Raw genomic sequence first — 12269 nt, forward strand, 5'->3', positions numbered from 1 at the left:
TACAAAGATACTGATACAAGCAAACAATACGACTCCCAGACACCCCCATCCCCCCGATCCTAGACTTGATCTTCTCCTACGAGAACAGAATTCACAGAGTGCATGAGCCAAAAAGGCCCAGTAGGATCGCAAAAACAACAGATAAATCAGATATTGCAGAATACTAGATTATAATTCGTACAAAATGCAAAAAATACGCAGAATACAGAAATAATCCAAAATACGGAAAACACGCATAAACAATCATGTACATCTCCCTGGCTGAGAACAGAAGTCAACAGCACGAGGCTGGATCATCGACTGTGAAGTCGAAACAGAACAGAACAGAATATCAACAGCCGAAGCCGGATCTTCGACCGCAGTCGAGGGGTAGCGCTACTACTGAAAACATGTGCACATGGCTAGAACTTACTCCTCCTAGCTGGGCGAGCCAGGAATGGAGATGTACTAAAAACCGCAGAAATACAAAATACAGACAGTGAAAATACTGAATAAATAATGCAATTAAATAAATAATTAATTAAATAAATAAATAAATAAAATTACAAAAATAATGAAATAACTTAAATACATAATAATTGTCAGAAATACTAAATTTGCGGGTGCGAGAGCCTACCTGGCTCGGAAACTACGAAGTTGAATTAAACTGACGTCACGACTAGGGTTTGGTGACGAGATCTAACCAGTCAAAAAGAAATTACACTTAGATTATACACTAATGGGCCTGAATAGGGTTAATCTAAGAAATTAACCACTCTAAGACCAACTTTAACAATCCAGCACAATTGCAAGACAAAAATGAATAAATGGTACATACTAGCAATTAAATGTTTTCAGGAGCATTAAAGAGTTAAACTGATCGCTTCCCCGCAAGTGTACGGGATCGCCAAGTAATACCTCGTGCAAAGACACGAGGATCGTATTCCACGGGGCTAAGGATCTCCTATTACTCCTTCTCGAGCTATTATCTAGCCTAAGATCTTAAGTGATGGATTTACTCTACTAAATACAAATAAAACTAAACACAAGATTTGCTAGCAAATTAGAGAGAACAAGCAATAAGCAAGCAAGAGAATCAATGAAGTGCAAAGGCCTATGGATGTGGATCCCCTTGAGGGGTTATCATGCAACATGGATGATGATTTAAAGATGCGAGGGTAAATTGGACCATGAGATTCCAAGATTAGAACAACCCCAATTTCTCGGCGATTGAACCCTAATCCCATACGAACATAGATAGGAATTTCTTCCAAATCTACATTCCTACGATTGCATTAAGTACAAGGAAATCTCGCTTAGGAATAAACCTACTCTTCTTCGGATTAAACCTACATGGAGGGCTACCAAACACCCAATTTCTGCGTGATGATACAAGCATCCCCCTTCTAATCCATTCATGACCCAATACATGCGAGCAAGTCACATCTACATGCATCATTCATAAAAGAGCTACGGATTTCTCCTTAGTGTAACACTTAGCATGAAAAACAATGGATTAGATCTCAAAAATACCCAAGCATAGAATTAACAAGTAATCATCCAAAAATACATGATAAAACCCCCAAGGTTCACCAACACCCGTGGCCTTGGGGGTCTAGTGTGTCATCATCTCATAACAAAGCATACAATCAAGCAAAACATGAAACAAAGGTATAGTATGACACTCCCTAGATGAAATGGTGAAGGATGAGGCGAGAATATGCCGAATGACGCCTCCCGCCAAAGGAATGCCGAATGACGCTTCCTCTAGCTCATGGTTCTCCTTCCTTCAAATCGTGATCGATCTCCGCTTTGAATGATGTTGCCTTCTTGCCTTGAGAGCCTTGGACCTTGGGCTTGAAATGATCTTCTAGCTTTCTTGCCCTTCTTCTCCTCCCCAAGGTCGCCCAAAATCTCCCAAATGATCTCCCAAAAAGTCGACCCACAAAAAGTCCTTTTAATCAGCCCTAAAAGTGAGTATATATACCCCCGAGGCATACAGGCCGTATAGGGGTCGTATGGGGGTCATATAGTACTCAGAAACCCTAGATTCGTGTTCCATACGGGGTGCATACGGCCTCCATACGGCCCCTCATACATCGGGTAGTATGGAAACTGGACGAACCCCAAATCAATCCGTCACATACTAGATACATGCCCTCCCATACTCGGGTAGTATGGGGGTAGTATGAAATTCGCTTTTCTTCTCTTTTTGCCAAAAATGATATCTTCTTGTTCTCCATGGCTTCCATATGCCCTACAAAGCAAATAATAGACGATTAAGCTGAACGGGCATCAAACCTCACAAAAATACATGCAAAGTGCATACGATATATATATGAAAAACACCTACATTTAGACACTTATCATAAACTCTTAAAAATTAAGCTATGCATATAAAAAAATTCTCCAAGAAAGCTTTGAAATAAACGCCAACACAAATACTTTCCAAGATTAATAATCAACATTAACACATGATTCAAAATATATAAATCTAAAATTCTAACTTGCACCATAAGCATTTAAATAAACTCTATTATAAATCAATACTAAAAATAAACTAAACATTAGCATGGACACCTGGATGTGGACGAATTTTCTATAAAAAAGAATTTCTAAAACATGGAATGCATGCATGCACACACACACACACGCACACATACACATATATTTATATATATATACATATATATATAACAACAAACCATCATGCAAGACCATATGTTTTTTTTTTAAAAAATCAACTAAATTATATCATGGCTGCATACTCACAATATCAAGCTAACAAACATGTAAACCTATATCCAAATAATTTAAAACATGAATGCTAGCTTACATGTCCAGACTTACAAGATACATATACAAATATCATAATTAAACTATAGGCATCCTTTGGTAGCTGCATGCTTGCAAAATCATGAGAGATAAATAAAATCATAACAAAATAAGGTTGCAGGTTCCATCATTCTCAATGTTACAACATGCACACATAGAGTTAAACTTAAAATTACAAAGGCATGCTACACATAATAATTCAAAATGACAAAAACACTCCATGACATGAAAGACAAGCTCAAATAAATACTCAGACTTAACATGCTAAAAAAAATATTTAAACAAAGCTTTGTCAAGACAAGGATCAAGCTTAACACCAAGCTATAAAATATGAACAAACACAACCAAGATTTATGAATCAAACAAAACAAAAAAAGGCTCCAAACAAACATGAAGTATGGTGTATCTCCATAAAAAACTCAACAACAAGCAAGAACCTAATAAACCAACAACAACAAGGATCACCTACCTCTGCACTTGCCAAAGAATTACCGGAGAAAGTTGCCCTCAGTCGACAGAACTCTCAACAATAAGTATGGCTTGATGCAGGAGAAGGAAGAGAAGAATGAAGTTTTAAAGAGAAAAACTTGCCTCACCAATCATTCACCTCCAATCATGCAACCAAGCATGATTAACTTTAATCATGCCCAAGAAATCAGTGCAATAAATCCAAGAGCATGTTAGGAAGCATGTTGAGCAGTCAAACATTCAACCAACTCGGTCAAAAAGAATTTCTAGTAAAAAGTTGAAAAAGTTCTACAAACATTACACCCACGAACTTAACTAACTTTTAAAAAACAAAAATCAAGCATCACATATAGCTACATGTATTCAGACAACCTCAAACATCATTCCACTTTCCTTTATTATGCTGACCTCCTCTTCAATCATGTAGACACTACCAACACCTGCTTTTTACCTTTTTTCCCCCTTAACCTACCAAAACAAAGAGAGAGAGAGAGAGAGAGAATATAGAAACAAAAAAATACAAAAAAATCACAAATCAAAGATAGCACCAAATACAAAAGTCGTCTAGGCTAGTCATTTTAGACCATTCTGCATATTAACAAAACCCATAGTTAAACAAAGCCCACAAGTAATCCTTAGCAATATGTGAGTGAAAATAATAGATAAACAATATTTTACATGTATATTCTTCCAAATAAATCCAACATGCTAATAAAGCATGACTTATGTGAAGATATAGTTTGAATGAAAGATACAACCCAATAATTAATATCTTCAATTGATCAACTTCAAGCCAGACTTAACTCAGGAAATACATAAGATAATAATGGTAATTATACCTCAAACTTGGAAACAAAATAATAATATGTCTTCACACCGACATAAATAAGAAACCAATCAAAGTATTCAGATTTGAGAAGAGAAATTAGAAATGACACAAGAGTAATCCAGAGCATAATAGCACAGTAAATTTGGTAGATCACTGATTAATCGCAAAGAGAAGTTCTAGTTCTAAGAAGCTTGAGATTAAAGACCTGTCAAAGAATGGCATGATTTCTCAATGTTATAAGTTGAACTTTGAATTTGAAAACAAATGAGAAAAGAACATCTTCTTCAAATGATCTTACTTGGTTTGAGCATGAGATGATCTCTAACTTGTGCAGACAAAAACAGAGGAAACTGGTAGACCTTTCATTCACTTCAACTAATCGTGCATGAATCAAAGTTCCATGTATTAATCATTCTAGAAAATTAATCATAATCCGAGTAATTCTATGTGTATGCTCCTGCAAAAACAATAATATTCAGCAAATTAATCATTTTAAATAAGTTAATGTTCCTAGTTTTAATTACATATTTGTACATATACTTCCATGCATCAAACATTATCCATGTCTCATTAATAATAATCCAATTCTTGGTGTTATAATGGGTGCATATTGATGAACTATATATACACTAACTTTCAAACAAGATAATAATGTAGGAAAAAAGGCATACATATGCCCGATTAATAAATGCCCTTTCAAAAATGAGATCTTATAGAGTTAATAATACGAGATATAATGAATTTTTAAAGCTCCTTATATATATATATATTATTAAAAAGAACTCAACATGAATAGTAAAAAAATGAATTCTATAATTAAAAAAAAAACAATCATTATACTATAGCAATTGATCAATGAATAGAAGATTATATTAATAACTTGATTTAACATTCATAAATGGTGAGTACATGTGAAGAAGTTGGAAATAACACAAGAAAAGCATGAAACCTACCGGGTAGAAATATGGCCTAAGGTGAGCTGGGATGGTGCCATCATCCCACTCTAAGTGTTTCCAACATTCTCTAAAACAATAAATGTCTATCATTCTTTGGTTGTTGTTAATGCCACTCTTGAATGGAAGCTTCTTAAGATTATGACATTGATACAATGTAAGCCCTGATAAACGAGGGAAATCCAATGCAATATTGCTTATGCTCACTAATTTTGGTAGTTTTCTTAAACTTAAATCTCGCAGGGCAGGGAACATCAGGCGTTCTAAGACTTCTTGTTGTCGGATTTCTCTCTCCTCGATGGAAAACAACATTTCAATCTCTGCACAATCATGTACTACAAGTTTTAAAAGTAGAGGGAAATCCAATGCAAAATTGCTTATGCTCACTAATTTTGGTAGATTCTTTAAATATAAATGGCGCAGGGTAGGGAACATCCGGTGTTTCGAGACTTGTTGGATTTCTCTCTCCTCCTCCTGGACATGAAATAATGTTTCTGCCTCAGCACAATCTCTTATCTCTAATCGAAAAAGACATGGGAGATGCAGGACCCAAGCTAAATTATCCAAATTACATCCTGATATAAATAACCACTTCAACATATGAAAAAATTCTGGAGGCGTTAGATCTGTCCACATAATGTTCTGTAGTTTTTTGACATTAAGGATTTTGAGCTCATTGAGATGACTCCCACTTCCATTCATCACAAGATCCTTAAGGTCTGGGCATGATGTTATTTCTAATTTCTGCAAGAATCCATGATCTTTGCAGCTTAAAGTATCAAATGAAAGAGAGATCAAGCTATCCATATTTACTAGACAAAGCCGAGTAGTTGGCAAACTTGAGAGTTGTTGGAGAATCTCTTGGGATACTACACGCATCCCTATTGCTTTGATGAGTTTCTTCAATAGCTTTAACTCTTCCGGTTCCACCCACCCAAAAGGATATATGTCAATGACCTTCAAATTCTGTAATTTTGACATGAGGCCATCCTCTACCTTGCCAAACCCTTCCAAATATCGGCATATCAGATATTTCAATTTCTTCAAATATACCAACTCCTTTGGAAGTGATGAGATATTCGTGGATGAAATGTTTAGGTATTCTAAATTAACCAAACATTTGATGCCCTTTGGAAGCTCTTTCATACAAGTGCGAGAAAGATCCAAATATTTCAAATTTGGCATTTGTCGGAAAAATCCATCTGGAATATTTTTAAAATAACGACTACCTTGTATCATTAAACACAACAAATCAGAACACTGATGAGACAAAATTGGCAAAAGCTCCACCTCGCCAGTTATAATCACTCTGTTTGCAAATCCCCAATTCTCTGCATCATGTGTTGGTATTTCAGCTGCCAATCCATCATATTTTTTCACTATCCATTTATTCCTGTTCCTCCCACAGTCTGATGCTATCCACATTGCCATCTCATAAATTACATCATGTAAGCGTACGTAACCATAATTAGAAGAATGCAATAAACCGGCTTCCTCTAGAATGTTAACAATATATCTTGCTTGGAGATAAGCTTGTTGTAAATTGACAAAATCAGTGATCAGACCTAAACCCATCCAACATTCTATTAGATCATCTTTAGATGACCCTCGCAAAGTGGAAGCACACAAGAAACACTCCCTGATATTCATATTTCTAGGTAGATTATCATAACTGAATCTCAAAATCGGAAGTAATGATTCCTGGACACCTTGAACTACTTCAGTATCTGATTTCTTTAGGGAGTTCAAAATAAATTCCCAATCTTGGACAATTTTTTTGTTTGACATGGCCTTACCAACCACTTTTAGAGCAAGTGGCAAACCACCACACCTTCCCATCACCTGCCATGCTATTTCTTTAAACTTTTGATCTGACTCAATAACATCTAGATTAACATTGTCCTTGAAAAGATCCCATGCTTCATCATCTTCTAAGCATTCCACTTTAATGATTTTTTCTCCAGCGTTCATCTTGGCACACACATCTTCAGATCGAGTAGTGAAAATCACTTTATGTTTGTATCGGGTGGTGGAATTATCGCCGCTATATGGATGGGGAATTCCAAGATTAATAAGATCTACTTCTTCCCATATATTATCCAAGAGCAAAACGAAGTTGCCACTTTTTAACACATTGAAGATGTCTTCTTTACCAGCAGAAGGCTCCAATTCCAAGCTTTTAGAAATCATTTTTCGAAGTTCTTCCGGCTGAATATCTTTTGAAGCTTTGATAAATAGCACATGATTGAATCCCATGTTTGCATCATCTAACAATGACTTGTTGATTCTTTTCAAGAGTGTGGTCTTGCCTACACCCCCCATTCCCCATATGCCAATTATACCAACTGTTTCATCTGTCAGCCAACTGAGAGCAATATCAAGGTCGGAGACGATTTTCTTCCCCATTATTTTATATGATTCAGGGACTGGTTTTGGAGGCAATTGCTCTATGAACGAGACTTCTGATTGTTCTCCTTTCAACTGAGTTATTTCATTTAATAAATTGAATGCACTTCTGCTAATGCTATACCTGGAAAAACAATTTAGACAACAAGGGCCTAGAACACAACAACTTTTGCTATATTCATCCAATAATTGTGTTACCTTCTCATCTGCTTCTTCAACCTGTTTAAAATCAAATTAAATGTTGGGAAACTAATACACATTGCTATATTATAACTAATTGGAAACACAAACCAAAACATAAAATCTATGAGATAATTGTGAGAAAAAATCATCTTAATTTAGTAGTACAAATAAAATATTTGATTATATTATTATTATTTTATGTTTGACTAGCTATATAATGCTTTTTACTTGTGTTTCCAAAAATAATTCAATACCGACCCTTACACAATAAAAATGTTTATTTTCTTCCAAAGGTGAATGTCTCATACATGTTATTTCTTTTGATTGTTCTTTATATATGTGGCAAATAATGTAGACTAGCCTATTTAAAGTTCATATTCAAATTATTTTTATTATTTTTATTTTTTTCCTATCTGACTGGATTAGTCAAAATATAAATCCACATCAATATAATAAAATAATATTTTTATAAATTATTGTTTAATAAGAAACGTATGTGATAAATTGTGATTAAAAATTAATCATATTTAAAATTGTATACTGAAACATTATCATAAAAATGATCATTATATATATAATCATCATATCGAATATTTCAAAATTATAGAAACAAAAATCAATAAAAAGAACAACTACAAATAATAAGAAGTGCATTTAAACACAGAAAATAAAAAATGAGAAAGGAAAACTCATGAATGGAATTTAGCTTTACCTTATTAGCCCAATGTTGAAGTTGATAGGTGGGTCTTCTTCCTCTGTTTTGAGGGAGATTAAGTTTTTCCTCAACATCATGCATCTTGGCCCTTAGATCCGCTCATGGCACTTTGTAATCTATCAAGTTTCTCTTTGTGCATAACACATAGCTCATGTCCTCACGCATAACCTGGACTCGAAGCAAGAACAGCAAGGTGCAAAACATAGCTTCACCAGATCCAACATGTCGCTGATTTTTCTTTGGAAATACTCTAACCAAGTACAAGACAATGTCCTGAGAAAATGGAGAAGATGGAGTTGTGCAAACCATTTAATATTTAAGCAACAACATGTCAACAACCCATCCTCTGGCTATATTTAATATACATATAATATTGATTATTGTTGTTCGATCATCAGCCCTATGGAAAATCTATAATATTATATAATACCCTAGTTGGTCCCTGTACTTTTCTCTCTCTTCCCTTTTGGTCCCTCTACTCAGAAATGCTCCCGACTAGTCCCTCTACTTTTGAAAATGTGCCCACTTAGTTAAAAATGCTCTGCCAGCCTCTCTACTTTTAGAATGTAGCCCTTGGTCCTCTGAGTGGGCACATTTCTAAAAAGTAGAGGGACTGTTGGGGAGTATTTTAACTAAGTTAGCACATTTTCAAAAGTAGAGGCTAGTCGGAGCATTTCGAGTAAAGGACCAAAAGGAAAAGAGAGAAAAAGTACATGGACTATTTTTAGTGATTATACCTATTATATCATCTCTATGGATAAATTTATAAAAATTGATTTATTAGCAATTTTGAAAAATCAACTAATTGTTCAACAATTTTTATAACCCAATTGTATGATATAAAAAGTGCAAACTAGAGGACAAGTAGTGGCCGATTTAGAGGGCAAGGGGTGTGCTCAAGCACCCCTCGCTATGATATCTATATATATATATATATCATTACAATATTAATAATTATAATTTGTATGGAAAGTGATATTATTTATTTATTTATTTCAAAATTCTACCCATAACATTTAAAAATAAATTAAATAAAAACAATAAGATTGTTATATTAAATAAAATTGATGTTTGGTGACCATAATAAATAATATCCCTAACCATAACATTGTTCTTCAAAAAAATTTTCTTTTAAAAATTTTTTATATTTAGATATATTTGTCAATACATTATGTTCAATTTTTTAGGATATTAATGTAAAAAATAGTAATAATAAATATACAAAAAAATATATATAAAAGAATGCTATTGCTATTTCAAAATTTCAAAATCTCTAAAAACAATTATTGCAGTTTATGAATTTTCTTTCTTTGCTCAATCTCTTCTGATTTTCAAGTTTATATTTTATTTTTCATTATAGAGACTTATTATGTATTTTTTTAATTTTATTTTATATCTGAATTAATTTGTTTAATTTTTGTGTGATTTTTATTGTTTAAAGTATTTGATATTTATTAAGTAATTATTGGATATTTGTTAAATATTTGTTTGACTATTCGTTATGAAAATTGTTGTGAAAACATTTATATATTTGTTGTGATTATTTGCTATTAAAAATTGATTATTTATAGATTATTTGTTAAATAATTATGAATTTGTGCTAAGTCATTTTTTTTTTGGGAAAATTGCTTGCATACCCCTGCAAAACCATGAAATTGCTTAAATACCCCCATAAAAATACTATTTGCTTGCATACCCCCATAAAACTAACTTTTTTACTTATATATCCCTGCCGTTAGTTACCGTTAGCCACTGTTAGGGTTTATGGAATTAACCATAGTTCCCACTTAACCCAACTTAATAAAATTACCCAATTACCCTTAACATCATCCAACCTAAGCATTTGAGAAAAATTCCCAAACTTCTCAACCACTTAATCCCCATCTTTTGAGGTTCCCTTCTCACCAATCCCTTCAAGCCACGCTATCTCATTCGCTAGCTCTTTCAAATCGGTGCCAAAGATGTCTACGCCGCCCCCGGAGATTTCAACCTAACCCTACTGGACCATCTCAACACCGGCTATGCCCGACTTCATGGCATCTGCGCATGTGCTGTTACCTTCATCGGCAGAGGTCTCAGCATGATCAACGCCGTCGCCGGAGCTTACTCAGAGAACCTCCCAATCGTATTCATCGTCGGTGGGCCAAAACACAAACGACTAATGTACTAATTAGATCCTCCACCACACTAGTTATAGTGAACTTATTTGTTCAAAAATTTTGATGTCCTTTAGAGAACTTGATGGTAAAACACTTGATATTAGATGAATATTCAAAAAATATTATTGTATTTTTTTCTTATAAATTTCATATGTGCTTATATTTTGAGTAGATGTATGAAATTATATGTTATATATTGTTACATGTCGTAATTTTTACCTATTTTTAGGTTGTGTTTGTAAAGAACATGTGATAATGAATTTTTTTAGAGATGTTTGTAAAAACCTTAAAAATATGAATTTACTCAAAAATTCATGATTTTTAATAATTGTCAAAAATAATTAAAGTGTATATAAAAAAAGTTACATTGGTTATCTATAATTTAAATAATTTAAAGTCTATAAAATATAATAAAAAAATTGATGGGTATATTAACAAACCCATAATGGTCATTTGTTGAATGAAATGAGTACTGTCTACAAAAATAAGATTTTAAAAGGGGTATATAAAGCAAAACCCATTTTTGGTAATTTATCCCGATAACATCTCATTAATTTAACACTATTAAGAGTCAACTTAACCATATGGGCATTTAAGCAAAATATAATTGATTTGTAGAGGTGTACAAGCAAATATCATTTTTTGAGGGTATTTAAGCAAATTTATAATTTTACAGAGGTATGCAAGTAAAAAGCATTTTTTTAATTGTATTATTTGTCAATTTAGTGTTTAAACTGTTTCTTAACTATTCATGTACATCGTATAATCGGATACAATCATCGATATCAACATTGTTTATTAGGGACTCATAAAGAGTCCTATGTAAAGAGAAACAGATGAGTTTAATTTTTCTTAAGAGGTTTGTATGCTATAGTAATTGATGCACTTTCGTGCTTGTCTGCCATTTTAATAATCCGGGCACTTATCGCTTTGTTTGTTAAAAATTTAATATTATTGATTAGTGGATAATTAATGTTGTTTCAATATTTTAAGATACAAATTAATTTCCTTGATAATTGCTAATAAATTGGAAGATTGTCCTCAATTTTTATTTATTTATTTTTAATTTTTAGAAGGGATTGTCCTCAAATTGATAAATGTTTATTTCATAAAAATTAGTCAATCATTCATAACAAATTAAATCAAAGAGGTTAGCTTCCATTTTATATGGATTCTTCTTTTGATGAGGACAAACAACAAGTTGGATGCACAAACGTCCATATTTAATTATTCATATATATGTCTTGTCCATTTTTAATTATTCATAGCTTTACCTTATGAACCCAACACTGAAGTTTATCAGTGGGTTGTTTTCCTCTGTTTTGAGGGAGATTAAGCTCTCTTTCAATACCATGCTTCTTGGCCATGAGATCTTTCATGCCACTTTCTAATCTATCAAGTTTCTCTTTGGAGCAAAAACACATAGCTTCATTGGATCAAACATGTCACTGAAGTTTTCTTTTGCAGAGACTTTAATTAAACACAAGATGATGCTATGAGTTAATGAAAAAGATGGGGTAGCGCTAGACCATTTAATATTTAAGAAATAAAAACTACTCCCTCCGGCTATATTTATATATACTTAAAATATTGATTATTATTATTATACATCATCTATATGTATAATATAATATAATATAATATCAACTGCAAAGGATACATATTTACTTCTTAAATGTCAACATTGGCGGCATGAGGGTTCTTTTCTATGGATAAAAATTTTTCCTATAAAATTGAGTTAT

The 12269-nt window shown here is 33.1% G+C and overlaps 1 protein-coding gene across 1 annotated transcript; it reads right to left on the minus strand.

The window, feature by feature from the left end:
• Window positions 1-243: 243 nt before the first annotated feature.
• On the minus strand, window positions 244-8449 carry LOC120274636 (probable disease resistance protein At1g61300). Its single transcript, XM_039281174.1, has 3 exons — window positions 8366-8449; window positions 5065-7689; window positions 244-300 (listed from the first exon to the last, which is right to left on the minus strand). Exons 1-3 carry the CDS (start codon window positions 8447-8449, stop codon window positions 244-246), a joined length of 2766 nt encoding a protein of 921 aa, XP_039137108.1.
• Between the last annotated feature and the right edge of the window lie 3820 nt (window positions 8450-12269).

This window comes from Dioscorea cayenensis, chromosome 13 (assembly GCF_009730915.1).
Source record: "Dioscorea cayenensis subsp. rotundata cultivar TDr96_F1 chromosome 13, TDr96_F1_v2_PseudoChromosome.rev07_lg8_w22 25.fasta, whole genome shotgun sequence".
In the NCBI taxonomy this organism is placed as follows: Eukaryota; Viridiplantae; Streptophyta; class Magnoliopsida; order Dioscoreales; family Dioscoreaceae; genus Dioscorea; species Dioscorea cayenensis.

Bases quoted from the DNA above. Each gene is read 5' to 3' on its own strand.
- LOC120274636 (XM_039281174.1), bottom strand. From the start codon at position 8,449: ATGCATGATGTTGAGGAAAAACTTAATCTCCCTCAAAACAGAGGAAGA. The intron at 7,690-8,365 runs GTAAAGCTAAAT...GATTTTAAACAG, and splicing joins TTCAACATTGGGCTAATAAG to GTTGAAGAAGCAGATGAGAA. The intron at 301-5,064 runs GTAGGTTTCATG...TCGACTTCACAG, and splicing joins TTAGGCCATATTTCTACCCG to TCGATGATCCAGCCTCGTGC.